We start from the raw sequence: 21,290 nt of genomic DNA on the forward strand, positions 1-21,290 counted from the left end.
TGTAAACCCCCTCTGTACAGAGCTGCATGGGGCGAGGGGACCCCCAGCACCGTGGTGTCAGGTCTGTGGGCACACAGGTGTGGCTGCCATCCCCTCAGCTTGGCTGGCACTGCAGTTAATGGATCTGTACCAGGGTCCAGGGTGCGCAGGTGCGCGGTTCCGTAAGTGCCAGTGCCCTGCCCTGTCTCCAATCATGGAACAGGGCTTGTACAGGGCACCCACAGCGCAGCAGCCACAGCTGGGTGACACTGCTGCGCAGTGGCCTGTTCCTCCCCAGGACTGGCAGGAACTGGCCCTGCTCAGCCTTGTCCTGGCACGGCTTGGCATGAAGTGGAACAGCATGACAGGGCACTGCTTACACACACAACACACACACAGATACACACACACTGCCTGCTTCAGACCCCCTGCTTCCGAACCCCTCAGCAGACCCATGCCCCCCATGGAGGGCACATCCTGGCCCCACAGGGGTGCTGAGAGTGCCAGTGCTGCCAAGGTTGTCCACAGCCATCTCTGCCAGGCTGACAGTGCTCCCCGCAAGCAGACAGAGGGGCCAGGGAGCTGGCGTCAGGCAAAGCCACCCAATGTGCCCCAGCTGGAGGCTGGCAGGGAGTGTTGGCATTGCCCAGAGGGGAGGTCTCTGCTTCCCCAGCCCTACAAAACCCCACCTGGCCCCACTGTGCTGCTCCAAAAGCACCCACATCCCATCCCTCAGACCCAGGGGGTAGCACCCCCTGCAGCACAGCCCCAAGGTGGGGCTCAGGTGGGTCTCCAAGCCCCATCCCCAGGCTACCCTGATGTCAGGAGTGATGGTGGCTGTAGGATGTGCTGTTCACCCCATGCCCACCCTCTGCGCCTTCACCCTACACCCCATGCCCACCCTCTGCCCCCTCACCTTCCCTGCAGAGCTCGGCGCACAGGTGAGTGTACCTAGGTGGAGTGCTCAGGTGCCAGCACCCAGGAGACCTTTGTTCCCTCATGTCCCAGCCTATGCTCACTATATAAGGGCAGGGACAGCCCAGAGTCAAGGTCCCCACAGCCCTCCAAGACTTTGTGGCACCTAAGAGCTCCGTTACTCATGGGGTGTTTCCCCCCTAGGTGTTATTGCACCCTGCCCACAGACTGGCTGTGCCCGGGGTGGTTCCCCTGCCCCCGCCCCCCCCCCCCCCGGCCTGTTCCCCTCTTGGCCCTTGGCATTGAGCCCATGCTGGATTCTTTTCTTTTGCACCCCACCAAGAAGTTCCATAAACTGATAGCAATGGGCTGGATCAGGACACTGGCGCATCAGAGGTGTCCTAAGGCCATGAGGATGGGCTTTGCCACTGTTCTTCACTCCCCAGACCCTAAAATCCCCAAACCCTCCCAAAAATGGAGCACTAAGACCACAGAAATTGTGGTTTTTTGGTGCCTCCTCCCCTGAAAAAGTTCCATAAAGTGACAGCAATGCAGCACCATCTTCCTGGGGCACCCCCTGACTGGCACATCACCACCCTGTCTGTGGGACTGTGCCCAGGCTGTTTCACACCACAGCTGGAAGCCAGATCCCTGGTCACTCCTGGCTTTGCCTTCCTGCCTTGGGGGTCTCTGCAGCATCAAGGTTCTCTTGGGGATGGAAAGGGGGTACAGGGATGGGACATGGGGCTGGGGCTTGGGGGGACAGGATGGGACATAAAGTGGTGTCACAGCTAAGCCCTATGCCCTGTCCTATGCCCCCAGTCCCAAGGGTTGCTATCTGGTGATGCCCTCGATGTTTACAGAGAGGAGAAGGGACTGAAGTGGCTCCCAGGCCCGAAGGTGCTTTTGGGGAACGACCACGGCGCTCATAAAGGTGGGAGGTGCAGGTGTCAGCAGCAGGCAGGTCCCCGGCCTTCCTGTCCCACTCTTATCTCTTCCCCAGCCCCGCGGGATTGCTGCAGCTTTATCTTGGCTGCCCTGCTGAGCCAGCAGTCCTGGTCAGAAGCACTGCGGGCATCCCGTAACCCCGGCCTGGGCTGCAGCGAGCCCCAAATCCTGCCTGATCCCTCCTGCAAGGATCCCCGAAGTGATGACAACGGGCTGAACCAGAACGGGGGGCGTGTCAGCCACAAACAAGGGGGTGTCCTGATGCCACAGGGATGGGCTCTGCCCTCCACTGCCTTGGCCCCCAAACCCTCCTAGACATGCCACCCAGCTCCTACCTCCTGCACCCCACACGAGTGTCCCCGTGGGACCCTTACCTGTGTGCAAAACCTCCAGAGAGTTTTGGGTGGGGTGGAACACCCGGGTGGCCGCTGTCGCCCTCTGCTCAGCGGCTGAATCCGTCAGTGCGGCACAGTGGTGGGGGACCCCACGCCCGCCCCAGCGGGTTCACCCCCTCCCCGGGCCCCCCAGCCGGGCCACTAATGAACTCAGTAATTAGTGCAGCCATCAGGGAGGACAGAGACTTCGTTAATGAGGGGAGGCACAGGGCCAACGAGGGCACGGGGGAGGGGGGCAGCTAAGAGACATCCCCCCCAGGAACCCAGTGCCTGCATGTTGGCAGCAGACTGCCGGGCATGGTGGGGGGGGGGGGGGCACAAGTGCCCCCCAATCTACATGGGGAAGGCTTGATACCTTCTTTGGAGCAAACTCATCTGAAGTCTCAAAGCTGGGAGGAGGCACAGCCTACGCAATAAATTTACCCCCTCCTTGTTAAGAGGCAGGATACCCATCCCCGTGGCACCAGGGACCTCTTCCCAGGACGAGGGGGAAGGAGTTAGGAAGCCCGGGGGGGCTGTCCTCGAGCGCGAGGGTGTCCCCTTGGCACCAGGCAAGGGGTGACACCTCAACCCTGCAACCCAAGGGTGCTCCCCCGGCACTGACCTGCAGCATCCCCCACTCCCAGGGGACTCAGGTGATCCCAGGGGCTCTGTGTCCCCCGCACTGTGCACAGCCACTAGCGACACGCACGATACGTACCCGCGCCCACGCATGCACACACTCAGGACTACTCTTTCCAAGATGGTTTGGCAGCTTTAATCACATGAAGGCACTTGGATCTGGTACCCCAGCCCTCCCCAGCCCCCCGCCGCCACCTCTGCATCCCCCAGACCTCCCAAGGGTGCCCAGGGTGGGGGCCGTACTCCTTGGGTGCCGCAGCACCCACAGGCACTCACTGGGCAGCGGCTGCGCTGGCGCCCTTTGACTTGTCTAATATAAAGTGCTGAGTTCAACCCTCCTGGCGGGGCAGGACAAGGCTGGGGCTGGCAAGGATCCAGGGGGCTGTGCTGCACCACCCCCCATCCCACCCCCGACCACAGGGCAGGGGGTGTGGGCAGAGCTGGGGGGATCCCTGCTTACCCCCAGCATTGGGAACAGGGCAGTGCCGGCAGGAGCCGGCTGAACAGCACCGGAAAGCTAAAACTCCTCAAACCCACCCCCCTCAAATAATGCCCCCCTCCCTTCGCTGGCACAGCGGTAAAAAGGCACCCATGATTTTTTTGGGAAACCGTTGCTTTTCCCTCTAAAAAGATATGAGGCATTGTCCATATTGTGACATTAAAAAAGGCCTGGCTGAGCTCAGCCCCTCCCCCCTGCAGAAAAACCCTCCCTGAGAGCCCCCAGACCCTCAAAGCTGGGGGACACCCTGGCACGAGTCCGACCCCACGGGGGTCAGGGTAACCCCAGGCTACAGGGGGGCTGTAGTGTCCCCCACCCCATCCCAGCTGGGGGACTGGGGCTGGGGTAAGGCTGGGAGGGGCACATTAAGGCTGGTATGGGGGTCCCTCTCTCCCAGAAGTGGCAGCCTTTGGTGAAGCTGCAGATGGATATGGGGGGGGTGCCCCCGCCACGGGAAGGGACCCCCTTATTGGTGACTAGAGTGGCTCCCAGTGACACAGTGTAACTGGAGAGGGGGAGAGGCCACCTACCCCCCCCCAAAATGAGAAGAAAATGAGGTTGGAGGGGGCGAGTAAAGAGCCTCCTCCACGCACAACCCTTGCAGGGTGAAGAGGGCACAGAGACATGGTGTCCCAAGGCACATGGAGGGCATTTGTGCCCAGGGGCTCAGCCCTGAGGCTGGGCTGCCCCTGCAAAACACAACCCCTAGGTGGGGGCAGTATGCAAGAAGAGAGGCAAGGACATGCCCCCCGTGAGGTGATAGCTGCACCCAGGGCAGAGTTAAGGGCATGGTGGCAGCCCTATGCACCAAGGCCAGTAAGACTTCCTGCTTTTTTGGAGGGTGACAAGGTGTTATCCTGTCCCGTAGCCCGGCAGATAGGGGCCAAGGGCCGCCAGCCTCCCAGCAGGCAGAGTCTGGATGGAGGGATCTAGTCCTCCCATAGGCAGTGGAAAGCAGCAGCTGCTGACCCCATCCCGCCTCCCCAGTTGGAGGACAGAGGGGAAAAGGACCTGAGAACCGTTTTGGGGAGGGGGGACACAGGCTGGGGGGGAAGGGGGCAGGGGCTGGACAGTGGGGGAGGACGGGACCCCCCCCAATAGGTCCTCAGCACAGCAAAGGCAGTGGGTCACCCATGGCCCCCCTTCTCAGAGAAGGGGGGCACCCAGCTTCCCGGCGGGGGCACCCACATCTCCCACCACCAGCAGGCACGGAGGGCACCCGCGCCCACCGGGGCTGGGGAGGATGGTGCGGGGCACACCGGGACCCTCCCTCCCCCAGAATAAGGCACCTGGCTCCCCCGGTGGTGCCCCTTCGCAGCACCCGGAGGGTGGGGGGGCCATTAGCTGTTAGTCCGCTGCTTCTTGAGCACTGCGTACACGTCCTCCACCTTGCTGAGCCGCTCAAAGAAGGGCAGCAGGTCCAGCAGTTCCGTGTCCGCCATGTTATCGAACCAGGAGGCCACCGGCACCTGCGGGTGGCACAGGGGACAGCACTGAGAGAGGGTCCCCGCCACATCACCTCCACACCCCACCCAGCCTTGCCCTGCGGGTACGTACGGCGTTATCAGGGTGGAAGATGTAGGATGCGGGCGAGTTGTCCACGATGATGATTCGGCGCAGGTCGCGGCCCAGGCGGCTCAGGTCCTTCACGTAGTTGCCACGATGGAAAACGCAGGATTCCCGGAAAAGTCGTGCCCGGAAAGCCCCCCATTTATCCAGCAGGTCAGCCACGGGGTCTGCATACTGCAGGCAGAGGAGGGGGGTCACCGTGACACGCCACACCCCCCTGCCCATGCCACAGTGACAACGGCACCCAGCTCTCCACTGCTGCCAGGTCTCATTGTGCCTCAGTTTCCCTGGCCAGTGCCTTGGAGGAGCAGGTAGGGAGGCCACCCAGTGCTGGCACTGGCTGTGGGTACACAGGGAACAAGAGGCCAGTGATGCCTGCAGGTGGGCAGGCAAGGGAGCTGTGCCACTCAGAGGGTGTCTGGGAAGGGGTGGGCGATGGCAGGGCGGGTCAGGGGCACCCACCTTGGCCAGGCTGGCAGTGAAGAGCACACACTCGAAGAGCTCGCCCATGCGCTGCAGGAACTCGTCCACGTGTGGCCGCTTGAGCACGTACACCTGCGGGCACAGACAGAGGGCAGCGCGCTGCTGGCACGGGCTATGGCTCACCTAGCACCCACATGCCCTCCCCAGGGGACACCTGTGTCCCCACACCCAGCCAGCGAGTAGCTCCCTGGCTGCACCTCGTGGGGGCTGCCTGTGTGGGCTGGGGGGTGCCATGGCCCCACAGGAATGCCCGGGACGAAGCGTCTGGCCGGCTCCAGAGCCAAGTAACCGAGAACAGGCTGACTGCCCAGACCACAGCCTATCCTGGATTACTTGAAACCGGGGCTGGCCACTGCAGGAGGAAACCATGCCAGGACACCCCTCACCTCCCTGCCCAGCAGGAGGAGGGGCACCCACCTCTGCCCCACAACGTGCCAACCCTGGCACCCCGACACCTCCCATTACCCCTTGGTGCAGAGCACAGGGACACCTCCCAGTCCTCAGGGAGGTGGAATGATGCCCCCCCTCCCACCAGGCACCCATCCCGCTGTTACCTGGTGCATGATGCCATCGATTTCCACAGGAATGATGAAGTCGGCGTTGTTCACTGGCTGGGGAAGGGCACACCAGGATCAGCACTGGGCACGCCAGGCACCCCCTGCCCAAACACTGGCCGCTGTCTGCCCACTATGCACCCCTGCCAGCCACGCAGCCCCCTCACAGGAACATCCCATCTGACCCAGCCAGGCTGTGCTGGGTGCTGGGCATCACTTTGTGGGAAAGGGTGGCAGAGCAGGTGGGGGAGCATGTGGCAAGAGGTGTGGGGTGGGCCAGGGTGTCCCCCACCTTGAAGGAGCTGTGCACCAGGGTCTCATCCAGGTCGATGACCACGCAGAGCTTGCTGGCGTCCTGTGGCTTGATCTCGGGCAGGAGGTGCTTGACAGCAGCCTGCAGCAGGGGGACACGAGTCAGCAGGGTAGCAACAAGGCGGCCACTCAAAGGGGGACACTGGGAGAAGTGACCATTCACCCCCCATGCTGGCCACACGGGGGATGCGCAGAGCATGGTAGCCCATCCCTTCCAGTGCCAGGCTGGGGGTGTGGGGTTACCTTGGGCAGCGCTCCGTTCTCCTCCACCAGCAGTGGGGCGCCAGTGGTGCCAGTGCAGGGCTCCCCTTCATCACGGCACAGGCAGCAGAAAAGGGACTGGAGGATGCTGCGGCTTCGAGGCTTCTTGGCGGGGGCCTGGGTAGCTGCAGGAGGACAGAAGGGAGGTGAGGGGCACCCCGGGGGTGCCCCCAGCACAGCACTGGGGGGCAGGTGACCCAGGTCTGGGTGTTGCCCCAGAGCCCCTGCACCCTTATCAGACCCCGACACCCCAGGCCACCCTTCCTGCCCCACCAAGCAACGGTGCCAGAGCAGTGTCGCTGACACGAGTGCTTGGTGACCACCTACAGCCCCTCACCCAGCACATCCCACCCCACCAGTGACCCTCGCGGGCTCCCCATGCGTGGCTGGAGACCCTACAACAAGGGCGCAGGGCTGAGCCCCGGGGCAGCCGTGGGTCCGGGGCCGGTCCCCGCTGTCCCGCCCCGAGGGGCACAGACCCACTCGGGGGTGGTCCTGGGGGCGGGGCCTCTCCGAGGGAGGCGGGGCTTTCGCGCCTTCTTTTCCCCGCCTCCAGACAACTCCCTCGTCTCATTGGCCGACTCGAGTGCACCGGAGGCGAGAGGCCAATCAGGGCGGAGCGCCCGCCCCTGGGCGCCGTTCCCGCAGTCGCCATTGGCGGAGCGAGGGGAAACTGAGGCAGCGGGGGCTGCCCCTGCCCACCCCGTGCCCCAGGGGCAGCGCGACGGCTGCAGCCCCACCGGCCCCGGAGTCCGGTCCTGCCGCAGCCCGGGCCGGGGCTGCACCCCGCCCTGGCTGTGCCCTCCCTTCAGGCGGGCCAGGGCCCCGAGCCCCGTAGTGGGGAGCCCGTGGGGCAGGAGCTCCCCACTGGGGACGGGGCCCGTTCCCACGTTTGCTCCTCCCCGCCCTGGCAGGTTCCCAGGCCGGGGGGACGAGCAGCGGCCCCCGCCAAACCCCCGTCGCGGGGTGGAGGGGACGCGGGGAACGGGACGCCGGGATGCAGCAGGGTGCTCGGCGCTCGGCCCCCTTTCTGCCTCAGTTTCCCCGCCAGCGCTGCGCGCACCTCTCGCCCGGCTCCGGAGGAGACAGCGCAGATAATCCGAGCGACGCCCCGAGCCTTCCAGGGCACCAACAGGGTCCGAGGGGGCCGGACCACGGCCCCCCGCGCCCGGGCGGGTGCAGACAGCCCCGCTCGCTCCGAGCTGCAGCCCCAGCGCATCTCCCCAGCCCTGGGCAGCGGGATGCAGGGGGGCGGGCTGAGGCGGCGCGCAGCTCATCACACCCTCCGGGAGCAGCCCCCGCAGGCCCCCAGCCCCCCGGGGACCTCCCCCTCTTCCCTCTCCCGCACAGGAAGGGGGTGAGGGGGGGGGAATATTCCCCCCCAGCGTTACCTTTTTCCTGCAGCGGGGCGCTCCCCTCCTCCCTGCTAACCTGGGCGATGATGGACTGGTGCTCCATGGGCGCCGGGGAGGGGGGGTGGGAGGGGGCGGCCCCCCCCGGCGCGGCCCCCGGGGGGGGAGGCGGGGCGGGGGCCGGCGGCGGCGCGGGGCGGCGGGCGCGGGAGCGGCGCCGCGGAGGAAACTTTGTTACAACATGGAGTTTCCTCCGCCCGGGCTGGGGCTGCAAACATGGATCCCGGGCGCGGTTTCAAGGAACCCCTTAAAAGGGCAACGACGGCGGGGGGGGCCCTCCTCCTTCTCCCTCCTCCTCCTCCTCCCTCCTCCCGGCACCCGCGCCGCTGGGGAGGAGTGGGGGTCCCCGCCGAGCCGCGACCGGGACTGAGACGGGGAGTGGTTTGTGGTTTAGCTGGGAAGGACACCCCCCTTGCTCCACGGTGACCGTACGGGGGTCCCCGACACGCCGCCGGGCTCTCCCTCACTCCCCCGCCCCGACTCAGAGAATGGAGAGGAGGATCAGTCCTGCTGTCACCCCCCCATTCAGCTGGCAGCCCGGGGATCCCTCTGCAGCTACCCCCGGCACATGAACCCCCATGCTGAGTGTCCCCTGGAGCAGAGACCCTGGACTAGCGGCTCGAGGCTGGGGGGGCCCCCATTGCCCCCCGAGGGCACATCCCGCATTGCCTGTACAGGCCGGGGGTGTGGGACAACAGGTACTGGGGGGCTGCACCAATAACCGCCGCTTTTTTATATCCTTTTTTCTCCTGCAATCCCTCAATTATTTGGGCAATTAATAAGTCTATATTATCAATACATATACTTCCCCTTGCAATCCCTTCCCTCCTGCCTTCGCGGGGGGAAGTGGGGCTGTTTCCAGGTGCTTTCTGTAAAGCGATTCTTGACGGGAGCTTGTGGATGGCACAACTCCTTCAGAGGAAACCTGCCTCCCCCCAAGTCCCTCAAGTGCAGCATCCTTCAGCCCCAGCCCCCTCCCCCCGCAAGCCCTGGGGGCTCTGCCGGGGTAGTCTCACCGCCGTGCCCCCCAAGCCTGCCCAGGCAGCGTCCGGCCCTGGAGGGGGCCTGTCCCGGTCACCTCCCTCACCGTCTCGGTGGCAGGAGATGCTGTGCGCTCTGTCAGCGCTGCCTCGAGGGTGCAGCAGGTTGGAAATTTCCCATCTGAGCTCATTCGAAATCTTTTCACCTCTCCCACCTGCGGTTTGGGTACCTTAGGAGCTGAGATCACCCTTTCTGGCCCTGTAGGGACCAGGGGCACTGGCGAGGAAGCGATGCGGGCGGTGGCAGACCCCGGTTACCGCTCTGCCCCCCGGGGCTGCGCTGACATAGTACGGTGGGAGCAGCCCCTGGGAAACAGGGCTGGGAGGGAAACCGTCCCCCCTTCCAGCACATGGCACATGCCCACAGGTGACCGCCCTGGGAAATGGGGTTCGAGACTGGGAGGTGCCCCCACAGGGAACTGGGATGCTGCGGGGCCGGCGGGACTCTGGCAGTACAAAAGCCGACTTACACCCGCGGTTCCCGCACTCTCGGCTCCATGTGGAACATCCCGGCACCACGTGCCCCCGGGGAGCGGTGGCAGGGACTACCTGCTGTTGGGAACCGGGACACTGCATCCTGCCACCCCCTCCGCCGGTTCTGATGGCAGGCAGCGGCCGTGCCTCAGTTTCGCTGCCCCTCCGCAGCACGGCAGCCGGCTCCCACATCAGGCAGCCAGCACTGTCTCCTGGCCCGGCCGGAGGAAAAGGAAGAAAGAGGCTGTGCTTCCTCCGTTCTCTGTATTGGGCTGATCGGTGTGCTCCATTAGCCCAGGTGCAGCTGGACAGGATGTCTGCCTCATCCCCAGTGTCTGGCTGGGCTGCTGCTCACTGTGGGGACAACTGCAGAGGCCACACACTGTCCCCTGCAGGACCCCTGTGCCTTCGGCCACATGCTTCTCCTCCTCCCTCCCCGATAAACCCTGATGAGCCCAGCCAGGCCCTGCCGGTCCTTTAATTAATGCAATTAGAAAAGTCTCCTGGCTAATGCCTACAGCGGCAGCTGGAGCACCGGTTCCAGTTCCACTGCTTGCTTGGGGGCAGATTGGGCAGCTGAAGAGCTCAGGGAGATGCCATCCCCATCCTGGGGCTGTGGGGCAAGCCCAGGCCAGGAGTAGGCAGAGCCCAGCAGGATTGTTTGGGCTGTGGGGTATGGGCACAAGGCAAAAAACCATCAGGCTCCCATCAACCGGGCACTCAGGGACCCCTTTGTCCCACCCCACTGCTCCTAGCCTGGGGTCCCAGATGCTTTTCCCTGTTCCCCAACCTAGCCATGGTCCTGGGAGCTCTGCCAAGAGCTGCCCCCTGGCCAAGGGAGCAGAGAGAGGTCCTGGGGTGGGATGCTTACTGCTAAGAGTTGCGGTGGAGGCAGGTGTCCCTGGGCTGGGGGTCCTCTGGGTGGCAGGTCCCAGCTGGAGAAAAGCAAATCCCACCGGTACAACCCCACAGACCCCAGGCCCCCCAGCCTTTCACCCGCTGAGGGCCATCCCGATGACCCCGTACCCCTTGTGCACCTTCTACCCCCCCCCCCCGAGGCTTGTACCCCAGGCAGGTGCACCCTGAGCTAGGGGAGTCTCCTGCTCCTCCTCCGGTAGCTCGGGTCGGCTGCGCCCCTTCAGGAGGGGGGAGCCCCCGCCTTTCGGTGGGCCCCACAGCTCTGGCCCCTCCTTCAAGCAGCCAGAGGCCGGGCCAACGCGGAGGCGGGGGGGAGGCACCGCCCCATCCTGTCCGCCATCGCCCTTTTAAGGAAGGGGACATTCTTCACATAAACAAGCGCGGCCCCCGGGAGCGGGGGGGGTCCTTTCCCTGAGTGGGGGGCGCGGGCTGGGGGGGGGTGTCCGGCCCCCAAAATTCCCCCTCCACCACCCGGCCGGCGTGGGTCGGGAAGTGGGATTTTGGGGTGGGGGGGGGGGTCCTGGGGAGAGAGGGGAGCCTTGAAACAGCCAGGGAGCGTCTCGCAAGTGCGGACCGCGGCGGGGGGCGAAGCGCGGTGGGACCCCCCCCACCCGCGGTGCGGGACCGGGAGAGGGCGACGGCCGCCCCCGGGGAGGGCCCGAGCGGCTCCGCATCCGGCAGTACCGGCAGGCGGGAAACGGGGCATCCGGGGCGGGGAGGGCACGGTGGGGCCCCCACCGCCCCGCTCCCCCCGGGAGAATGCAAAAAGCTGGCGCTGAGCCCCCCGCGCCCCCACGGCCACGCGTTCGCAGCCCCGCCCGCTCCCCCGCCCGGGGCAAAGGGGCCGTCCCCGGGGTACGGGTGGGCCGAGGGGGTCCCCACCCCGCATCGGGGCCACGCAGCAGCAGCGAGGCCGAGGCCAGGTTACAAACACACCGTTTATTAGCCGCCCCCCTCCCCCCGAGTTTCGGAGCCCCCCGTGGGGATGGGGCCGGTCCCGAGGCTGCTCCCGCCGCCGGCGGGCGATGGGGGGAGTGGTTAGCCGTCCCCGGCGGTAATTAGCGGTCCCCGGAGGTGATTAGCGGTCCTGGGGGCCGGCGGTTCCCGGCAATAATGAGCAGGGGAAGTCTCCGACGCGGCTCATTCACTGAAGCGTCTGTGCCAAGGGATGGGAGCACCTCCCGCTGCTATCCCACTCCCCTCGCATCAAGCCTGGACCAGCACCCCGGAATTGGCGGGGGTTGGGGGTGGGAAGGAGCGCTGGGCTCTTAGATCTTGGGGGGAGGTCTGCTCGTCTGTTAACCCTTTCCTTGCTGGGTGTATCTCTGGCTAGAACATGCCTGGGCTTGGAGTGGCAGCAAATCGGTGTCCGGTGTGAGGAGGACGCGCTGAGCAGGGATGTGGGGTTAGTAAGCAGGGATAGGATCCGTCACCGTGTCCCTGTCACGTCGAGGGCAAGACCAAAATTAAACCGGCTGTGGTGGCCCCGGGCCAGGAACCGGGCTCCATGTGCGATGCTGCATGTCCAGATCTGCAGGAGCAAAGAGGACAGGTCGATGGGCACCCACCGGGGACGCTGTCCCGCCCCTCTCCCGCGGTCCCTGCCCTACCAGGTAGGCGATGAAAGCCACGTAGGCAGCCAGCAGCAGGCCCAGGGGAATGTGGTACTCCAGGCCATGCAGCGTTGGCAAAAAGTCCACCACGAAGTAAACGTTGATGGCACAGACCAGCCCCGTGATGAGGGTCATCAGCACCTTCCCTGGGCTGCAGGCAGGGCAGTGAGCATCAGTTTCAGGGCAGGACCCCCACCCCGTGTGCCACTGGGCACAGAGGGCTGGGGGAACTGAGTTTGTAGGTGAACAAGACCTCAACTGGGACACCTCTGCACCCCACAGCTATATTTCACCCCGTGGTGGGCCTCTTGGAGTGGACTTTGGCCACCCTCCAAATCCAGGGCTGGCAGTGCCAGGAGGATGCTGAGGCTCCAGGGGTGCCAGATGTGTCATTGGGAGGAGGATGACAAAGGTAGTGATGGGGTCTGTTCTGCTCTGGCTGTCCTGGGCAGTGGGAATGAACAATGTCCATACAGTAATTGCCCCATGGCATGGTTTGGGGGGACAGGATGGGTCAAAGGGAGGGTGCCTGCAGCCAGAGCTCCCCCCTGTGCCCCTCTGTGCCTCCCTGTTCACTCACAGGCTGTTGGTGAAGTCCTGCATGAGTGGGTGCAGGCTGGTGAAGGTGAGGACAGGCAGGACAGCAAAGGGCAGCTGAAAGGAGAGGGAGATGAGGTGGTCATGGCTGCCAGGCTGGGGTGTTTGGGGGCAGGTGATGCCCTCCCACCCCCTTACCAGGATGCTCTGCAGGACATTGAGCAGGTCATTCATGCCTGTGAGGTGGCTGACATCCTTGAAAGCGGCCACGAAGACAGTGGGCAGGATGGCAAAGGAGCGGGTGAAGAGCACCCGGGCGAAGCGGGACCAGCGGAGCTGCAGGAAGCCCTGGAACACGGCAAGACCTGCACCTCGCTGTGCCTGGGGCACCATGTCAGGGCGACCCCCCAGGCCCTGGCTGGGAGGAACCTGGGGGGCATCTCCCCTCCTTTGTGCCAGGGCACTGAGCGGGCTCTTGCAGGGCTGCCAGGCCCCACTAGGTGTCAGCTCCGACTCATTAACAGAGGACCTAATTAGGGAAACATTGCGTGGGGTACCCACAGGGTGCAGTGGGTGGGCACTGTCTCCATCCCAGCTCCTGGGGAACAGGGACGCTGGTGCTAGCAAGCTGCCACCCACCAGCTCCCTGCAGGAATGGTGGGCAATTAACTCTTCCAAATACTCCTGGGGGGAGTGTGCTCTCCATAGAACCCCTCCCATGACCCACCTGTGATTTCCCTGCTCCCAGCCGCTCCCTGTGGGGGCAAGGGCCAGCATCCCTATCTCTCACCTCCATGACGAACTGCCCTGCGTAAGTCCCAGTCATTGTGGAGCTCTGTCCTGCTGCCAGGATCCCGATGCCCCAGATGTACAGTGCCACTGCCCCGAAATAGCAGCCCAGGATGACGCCCTGTGTAGGGACACTCTGGTGGGCACCCTAAAGTGTCCCCTACCCCAGGCGTTCCCATCAGCTCCCAGCTTTCTAGTGGCATTTTAACAGCCCCCAGCCCCGGGGATCAATGGGAAGAGCAATATATCCCCCAAATGGGAATGGATGCTCACTGGATACAGCCTGGTGCCACTCACCCCCTGGTAGATATCCACAGAGACTGTCTTGTTGTTGGTGGGGAAGATGCCGGCGTAGTGACTGATGCTGCTGTTGATGCACTTGTTGTGCTGCAAGGCATGGCAGGCACGAGTGTGACAGCCACCCAGCAGCTCCCACAGACACGGGGGGATCCCCACACATCACATCTTGGGGAATGAGATCATGCACTCCCCAAGGGATGCTCATCCTGCCCGTGTCCATCATCTTCCTGTGGGCATGAAGTGACACTTACCACGTCCTCATTTCGCTGGTGGTAGAAAGCCTCGCCAAAGACAGCCATGACAAAGAGGTTGATGAGGAAGGAGACAAAGAGGGCCAGGCAGGACTCGGTCAGGAAATACATGTTGGCCTCCCGCACTGCCTCCTTCTTGGACCGGTCGATCACCCGTGTCTAGGCATGGCCAGTGACATGGGTGTCACGGGGTCAGGTGAGCACCCCTGTCCCACAGCCAGGACCAGCTGGTCCCCACCAAGTGTACCCTGAGGCACCCCGGGCAGAACAGCGCCCATGGCAGTGCCTTGATCTCACCTTGACCAAGGAGGAGTGGAGGAAAATGTTATGGGGCATAATGACAGCGCCAATGATGCCCATGGCCTGCAGCAGCTCCTTTTGCCCACAGCCCGGGCAGTTGGGCAGGAAAATGCCCTTCAGCACCTCCACCTGCCCTGGCCTCACCACCACATACTGGGAAGCAGTGAGAAGGGGCACTGTGAGCTGCCACCCCACTACCACAGACCCAGTAGTACCAGGTACCAGTGGGGACACCATGTGGGCATTGCAGGAAAAGGGTTGTCCCCAGCTCCCCCCTTCACCTCGTAGCCAAAGGTCAGGACCATGATGGTGATGAGGAGGCCGAAGAAAGCCTCCAGTTTGCGGAGCCCTAGAGAGGTCAAGAGATGGGGTAGAATAGAGCAGGGGACACTGGTGCCACATGAGGGGCTGCCTGAGTGACAGTACCCCCAGCCCTCATCCTGGCACTCACCGTACTTATCGAGGAAGAGGAAGAAGAGGGTGTCCACGATGGTGATAAGGACCCCACCCCAGAGGGGGATGCTGCAGGATGGCCAGGGGTGGAATTAGATACACAACTCTCTGTGGAGTAGGGCCATGGGGGAGGCTGGGGGTCCCTGTGGGGAGGCTCACCGGCCAGCCGAGAGCAGGCTGAAAGCAATGGCCGTCCCAATCACCTCCTGCATGTCAGAGCCGATGATGGCAATCTCAATCATGAGCCAGAGCAGCATGCGGGGCACCTAAAGGGGACAGGGCACCATGAGGTGCCTGAGCCCACAGTGGCCCATAGCTCTGGGCAAGCTGGCACAGCATCCTGGCTGCAAATCCCTGTGTCCAGGCTGTAGCAGGCCGCCCAGAGCAGCATGGGGACCACAAAATACCCGTCTCAGCTTCTGGCACAACACAATCTCAAGATGAAAAATGGATGCTAAATGAGAGCCAGTCCTCCGCTCCTCATCCCTGTCCCAGTGAGAGCTGGGGATAGGACCCATCTCTCTAGATATGGGGGGGTTGAGGGACGTGGGGCAGAGGGGTGCATCCAACCCTCCTTTTGGGGACCCGTCATTCAGCCAACATCTCCTTGCTCCTGCGCCTGAAGACGGGACCCCTAACCCCCCCCTCCTCTCTCATGTGATCTCTCCCCTTGACCCCCACCCCCAGCTTCCTGCCCCAACACGCCCAGGCTTTCCCCGTGTCTCGGCTTGGCGTTGCTGCCCCGACGCCTGGGCTCACTCCCGCGGGGGACGCTCTCATGTGTCCCCAGGTCAAACCAGGACAATGAAGTAGCTGCTTACCACCTCTCACCCTGGGCCCCTGTACTGCAGGCGTGTGGGCAGTAAGTGGGGGACACCGGGGCCTGGGGGGCTTTGGGGAGCCCCTGGAAGAGGCAGGTCTCTCCCAGCATCTTCCTGCTCCCCTCCAGCCCTGCAAGTCCCTGCTAAGATTGTCACCAGCCCAAGCACAGGGTCCCCCCCAGACTGTGACCCCCGGGGACCGCCCCGTGGTTGCTCACCTTGGGGTAATAGAAGTAACAAATCTCGCCCAGGTCCTTCCCGGTCACCACACCTAGACGGATGGCCAGGCGCTGGCACAGCAGCCCCAGGACGGTGGCCCACAGCAGCACCCACAGCAGCTGGGGGGCAGGAGGGAGGGAGGCAGTAGGGACTGGGTACTGGGCAGGATCCGGCCGCCCGGGGGGTCCCGGTTCAACCAGGGTTGCAGGGAAGAGAGGGGGTGCAGGGGTTCTCCCAGCCCGGTCAGAGGGGTGCCCTTCTGGCACCCCTGGGTGCCCTGTCCCTGTGCCGAGGGCCCCCGTGCCCCTCCTGCTCCCGGGCTGGGGAAGCCAGCTGCCACGGGCAGCCGTTGGCGATGGAGAGGTTACGAAACCCCCGCCGGCTTCCTGAGCCCGGAGCCGGGCTCACCTTGAATCCCGCCAGTGCCCCGCACTGCAGGTCTGACTCCACGTTGCCCGGGTCCAGGTAGGCGATGCTCATGAGGAAACCGGGACCGGTGAAAGCCCAGAGCTTCCTAAAGCTGAACCCAGGCTGGGACAAGGCAGCGGGTCAGAGCCAGGAGCTCTCTTTCAAAACTCCTGATTGCACATCCAGTCCCCTTTAGCCTAGTGCTGCCCGCATGGATATGTTTGGCACATGGAGGACATTTTCCTGACAGTCTTGGGGAGGGAACTGCTGCCCCCAGCCTCTCTCTGTGCTGGAGGGGCAGTGAGCCCCCTGCCTCACCCGGTAGACAGTGATTTGCAGAGGGTCCCAGGGCTGTCAGGCACCATTGATTGCATTCTATGGGATTCCACTGCTGACCTCTGCTTTTGCTACTCCTCCTAGCTAGGGAACCATATTCCTTCCCCTTCTCTGTTCCACTGCCCTGAGACCAGACAAGGATGGGGGAGCTGATGGGGTGCAGGCAGCATTAGGGAGCCCCACTGGGCTCATCCATGGGCGGCCCAGGAGGTGTGTGAGCAGTGGGGTGATCCTTGGGGCTGGGTAGCACCTTGCCCCATTGTCTCAGCTTCTCCATCTGGAAAACTAAGCGTGGAAACCCTCAGCCTAGGGCTGTGACTTGCCTGAACTGGGTGTGGGGATGCTGAGGGCATGTCCCTAGGGCATGACCAAGACACATATTCCCCACTGCAGTGGCCCTTTGCCTCCCCACCTCCAGCTCCCTGCAGCACCCTCCACCCCCTCTGCCCACCCTCAGACAGCCTTGCAGCACCTACCCCACTGCCCTTGGGGATGCTGATGAGCTCATCCAGGTAGGTCTGGTCCTGAGTGCCAGGGTGCTGCGGGGACATGGGGCTCTTGCCAGTGCTGTAGCTCTGCTCTTGGCCCCCATTTAGGGACTTGGTGAGGCCTGAGGGGGACAAGGAAGAGGAGGGGAGGTGGCAGCCTGCCAGGAGGACAAGGACACTGGTGGGCTGGCAGCCCTGGTACGAGCTTCCTCCAGTCCCACCTGACCCTGCCTGATGAGCTCCATGAGGGACAAGCACCAGTTTTCTGGGGGGCCGTGAGGATGGCTATATGGGATCTACCAATGGCTACCCAAAGGGGTCAGATGCCAGGCGTCCCTAAAATCCCTGGTCCCAGCCCTGTCTTCACCAGTCCAAGAGCCAAGTGCATTTTTGGGCAGCAGGGACAGGAGGGGATCCTGCTCCAGCTCCTGCTGCTGGGTGGGCATAGAGTGAGGACAAAGGGCTGGCTTTGGTCCTAATCCCCCCTCTCCAGCCCACTTACATCCCAAGAATTGGTTGAATCACATCCCCAGGCTTGGGGGAGCAGAGGATGGGGCAGGTGGGGAATCCAGGACAGGCTGGAGGGGAGGGTGCCCACTGAAAGATTGAGCACAGCCAGGAGTTCCAGGGTGGAGAGACAGGGATCTAGAGGAGGAAAGGAGGCAGAAGGGGACCCAAGTGTTGTGAGGCTCACCTGGTTCCAGTGATGCCATAGGTGGACCCGATCCAGCCAGGGTGCTGAGGCTCCCTGATTTCAGCACTGAGTGCAGTGCCTGCCGCCCATCTTTTAAAGGACCCCCCCGCGGTTGCCACCCCCCACCCCGCCTTCAGGAGGAGAGGAGTAGGATAGGAGAAGGAAGTGCTCCTTCCCTACCCCTATGAACACACACAGTCTCAGTTCCCCCGCGTGCCAGGAGGCCCCTTCCCTCCCCTTTGCCTCACACACATGCAAACACGAGGCACCCTCACCGGGGCGTGGGAGCATTTCTGCATGTCACTCTCCATCACATGCCAAGGGTTCTTCTTGGGTGACTGGGGGGACAGGGGACAGTGTCCCACAGAGTGGGAAGGGAGGGCTGGCCTCATGGGAGTAGGGGAAATGCCATAGAAGTTGGAGTGAGGAGGAAGCAGGCACATGTTGCATAAGGAGATCAAAATGCACCCTTAGCTGCTGGGGGAAGCACTCAGCCAGGCAGGCTCTGCAGCTCAGGGTGCTCACATCACCCTCGGGTGTGGGGACCTTCACGCCAAAGATGGGGTGCCAGTGTTGCTGCAGTGTCAAGCTGTGTCAGCAAAAGTGGGGCACTCCATACCCAGGACCCTCATGGCTGTGGAGGTGGAAGGGGGAGCAGCTCAGGTGCTCTCATGGGTGCCTGGTTTGTACCGGCTCTCCCTCTGGGCACTTCTGCCAGCCAGGCTGTGTCCCACAGAGAGGTGGGCAAGGGGTGTCCCCCAGGAACATGTGGGGTGGTGGCAGGTGCAGGGATGTGAGCCTGGCCCTGCCCCAGGCATCCCCTGCCTTCCTAAGCAAGAGCTAGAACAGCTGGGACGGGGCAGGGTTCCACCCAGAAGGCATGGTGGGGCCTTAGCACACAGCTCAGCTCCACCCGCCCTCCCTGAACCTCAGTTTCCACAAAGCCAACAAGACTGGACAGGCAGTGCTGGCAGCTTTATTTGCTGTTAGCTGGAGGGGAGCTGGGGAGAGGGCTGGCAGCCCCAGTGGGGGCAAAGGGGCTCCCGATGGGCCGCTGGTGGGCGAAGAATTCCGCAGCAAAGGAGATGGGGTCATGGGGCTGCTGGAAGAGCAATGCCTGGAGGAAGTCAGATAGCAGTGCCCGGACCTCGGGGTGCTGCTGGAGGTAGGCAGCATGGGATTGTTGCAGCTCGTCCTGCAGTAGAGTGGACAGGGTGGGTGAGGTGGGCATGAATACACATTTCCCCCTGGGCACTGTGCCAGGGCAAGGGGGACAGGAGCCTGGGTCCTTTCCCACACTTAAGAGAGCGTGAGGAAGGATGCTGGCCAGCCTGCCCCCTCAACGTGCCTCCTGGGCACGCCAGGGGAGACCCTGTTGGAGACTGGCACAGCCCTATGTCCCCTTGTCCCCATGTCCACGCATCTTGCCTTCCTGTCCAGGAACCAGGAGTAGAGCTGGATGTCCTCCTTCCAGTCCAGGGGCTCTTTGGGGAAGGGGAGCTGGGGCTCAAACCTACCTGGCAGCAGAAAGGCGGGGCAGGTGTTCCCCCTTGGCTTCCAGACGGTGGGCAGGGGCTGCCCGTGCTGGAGGGGCACAAGCCTCCCCTGTTCAGTACCTGACTTGCTGAGGATGGACTCATCCTGTAGAACCATCAGCACTGGGGAGCCAATCTGCATCAGCTGAGCCAAACGCCTGAGAAGGGAAAAGCCCTTGAGCTCCCCATCCTGGGTCCCAGCAGACTGGCAGGGCTGGGGTGCCTCTGACCGGACCCCTGCCCTTACCCGTTGGGGAGGAAGCTGCTGTGCCACACAGTGGAGGCGCCGGTGCTGCTGTGCACGGCTCGCTCGATCACAAACACCTCTGTCTCTGCCGAGCCCAGTGCCTGCCGCTGGATGCCCAGGGCAGACTGGGGGCGGTACAGCCAGGGGTCAGCCTTGTCTCACAGTCACCCCTGCCCCCAGGTGCCATCCCCATGTGTCCCTCCCATACTGTCAGCCACATTCTGCCCACTCCCACTTCCCACATCCCACTCTGGTATCCCCAACCCGACCCAGACCCCCTCATCCCACAGGCCCTCCTGGCTGGCGGCTCACGTAGCTGGAGGTGCAGAGGTTGCCCTCAGTGTCCATGGCTGGGAAGACAAGGTCGGGGGGCATTGTCTGCCGGCGTGCCAGCACCCGCAGCAGCAGGAGGCTGGCACCCTCCAGCAGCAGCCCCCGCAGCTTGGCCCGGCTGTAGAAGAAGCTCTGGCACTGTGGCTCTGCCTGCAGAGAGACTTGGCTACCTCCTGGGACAGCCACAGCTCCAGCATCCCCAGGGACAGAGCCTGGGGCACCCCTGGTGAGACAAGCCAGCTGTCTCCTCCCAGGATGTGACCCTGCCCTCAACCTCACCTCTCCCTCCTGCAGGGTCTTCGAGACAGTCATCCCATGCTGGTGGCTCACAATGTGGGTCCTCTTCTCTGTGGGGTGTGGTCTGAGCTGCGGGAGGGGTGGGAGGCACAGGGTGGAGGGTAGAGCCAGGGCACCCCTTCTCTGAGGTGGCACTCCCCAGCACTGCTATCAATTGGGGTACCATACCAGATGCATTGTGGGAAACTCCCTACCCCAGCTGCCACCCAGAGTAGGGGATGGGGAGCAGGCTGGTGGGGCAGAGCTGGAGTCTAAGCACGACAAGGGACACCAGACTACCCGCAGTGGCCTTGCAGGGGGCTCAGCCCCCAGGAGGGCACCACTGCAGGCCACACCCCAGGGCAGCGGGTAGGGCACAGGGATGCTACCACCACATCAGTCACCTCCAGGCACTCCTGCTCCTCCTGCTCCAAGGTCTCCAGCTGCCAGGTCACGTAGGCTGGCAGAACAAAGCCATACTCAACCAATCCCGTTGGCACTGTCCCCATTCCCAGCCCTGGGGACTGGTGGACAGGGATGTCCTCCTGGGGAGGAGGAAAGCCACCCTTGGCTCACCTTTGAGGGTGCTGGAGACAGGCACACCATCCTGCTTGCCTCGGAACCTGGTTTGCACCAGGACGCAGCTCTGCACCGGCTCACCTTCCCCCTGGTAGGGTGCCCACTGGGCTGCCATCCACCACTGGCCCTCTGCCTTGTCCCTCGGCGGGGCCCCCACGGCCACAACTGCCAGTGTCTCAGCAAACAGGCACCACTCCAGCTCCTTCAGCCCTGCACAGAGGGATGGTGACCCCAACACAGAGGGACAGTGACCCCGAGGAGATGGTCACTCCCTCCTGGAGTGACTGTCACCCCTGCCCAGTGCCCGTCCCTGTCTCCATTCCCCCCGTGCAGGCTGGGCCGAGCCCCTCACCATTTATCCCGCTCAATCCCCCACTGTCCGTCCCCCGCTGCTTTACCCGCTCCCCCCCCACCCCCTTGCACCGGGCACGGTGTGGCGGCACAAGGCGGGGGCTGGAGCGGGCACGCACCGATGAGACTCAGGAACTCGGCAGCAGAGTCCGCCATGGTCGGGGTCTCCTGTGGGCTCTGGGGAGGGGGCTCCATGCCTCGCCTAGGGGCTCCTGCTGCCGGACCCTCAGATGAGGGGGCGGCGCGGCTCCCCCCAACCGCGGTACCCCCACCCACGCGTGACCCTGGGGGGCGGTGGCACCCAGCCCGCCTCTGCAGCCCCTAGCCCCTCGGGTCGCCCGCCGTCCCCCCCCCGGGCCGCCGCCCCGCCGGAACGACCC

General features: G+C 63.9%; 3 protein-coding genes across 6 annotated transcripts; all 3 read right to left on the bottom strand.

Moving 5' to 3' along the window:
• Positions 1–3,037: 3,037 nt before the first annotated feature.
• On the bottom strand, positions 3,038–8,033 carry CTDSP1 (CTD small phosphatase 1). Its single transcript, XM_069020926.1, has 7 exons — positions 7,928–8,033; positions 6,519–6,661; positions 6,256–6,357; positions 5,964–6,020; positions 5,389–5,481; positions 4,915–5,100; positions 3,038–4,826 (listed from the first exon to the last, which is right to left on the bottom strand). Exons 1-7 carry the CDS (start codon positions 7,992–7,994, stop codon positions 4,698–4,700), a joined length of 777 nt encoding a protein of 258 aa, XP_068877027.1. The 5' UTR covers positions 7,995–8,033; the 3' UTR covers positions 3,038–4,697.
• Positions 8,034–11,596: 3,563 nt separating this feature from the next.
• SLC11A1 (solute carrier family 11 member 1) lies at positions 11,597–17,657 on the bottom strand. Of its 4 annotated transcripts, none has more exons than XM_069020927.1 (15): positions 17,590–17,657; positions 16,884–17,017; positions 16,072–16,194; positions 15,663–15,782; positions 14,783–14,889; positions 14,622–14,692; positions 14,452–14,519; positions 14,168–14,323; positions 13,871–14,029; positions 13,617–13,706; positions 13,321–13,440; positions 12,729–12,878; positions 12,574–12,647; positions 11,991–12,144; positions 11,597–11,911 (listed from the first exon to the last, which is right to left on the bottom strand). In XM_069020927.1, the coding sequence occupies exons 1-15, from the start codon at positions 17,606–17,608 to the stop codon at positions 11,810–11,812; spliced, it is 1,647 nt and encodes a 548-aa protein (XP_068877028.1). In that variant the 5' UTR covers positions 17,609–17,657; the 3' UTR covers positions 11,597–11,809. The 4 variants fall into 4 exon arrangements, with proteins under 4 accessions (XP_068877028.1, XP_068877031.1, XP_068877029.1 ...); XM_069020930.1 differs by having other exon boundaries at positions 16,884–16,946; positions 17,590–17,639; XM_069020928.1 differs by lacking the exon at positions 17,590–17,657 and having other exon boundaries at positions 16,072–16,183; positions 16,884–16,944.
• A 907-nt stretch (positions 17,658–18,564) lies between these two features.
• Positions 18,565–21,111, bottom strand: CATIP (ciliogenesis associated TTC17 interacting protein). Its single transcript, XM_069020931.1, has 9 exons — positions 21,030–21,111; positions 20,557–20,769; positions 20,385–20,440; positions 19,984–20,070; positions 19,684–19,854; positions 19,372–19,496; positions 19,206–19,282; positions 19,018–19,106; positions 18,565–18,784 (listed from the first exon to the last, which is right to left on the bottom strand). Exons 1-9 carry the CDS (start codon positions 21,103–21,105, stop codon positions 18,566–18,568), a joined length of 1,113 nt encoding a protein of 370 aa, XP_068877032.1. The 5' UTR covers positions 21,106–21,111; the 3' UTR covers position 18,565.
• Positions 21,112–21,290: the final 179 nt, after the last annotated feature.

Source organism: Aphelocoma coerulescens, chromosome 7 (assembly GCF_041296385.1).
Source record: "Aphelocoma coerulescens isolate FSJ_1873_10779 chromosome 7, UR_Acoe_1.0, whole genome shotgun sequence".
Taxonomy (NCBI): domain Eukaryota; kingdom Metazoa; phylum Chordata; class Aves; order Passeriformes; family Corvidae; genus Aphelocoma; species Aphelocoma coerulescens.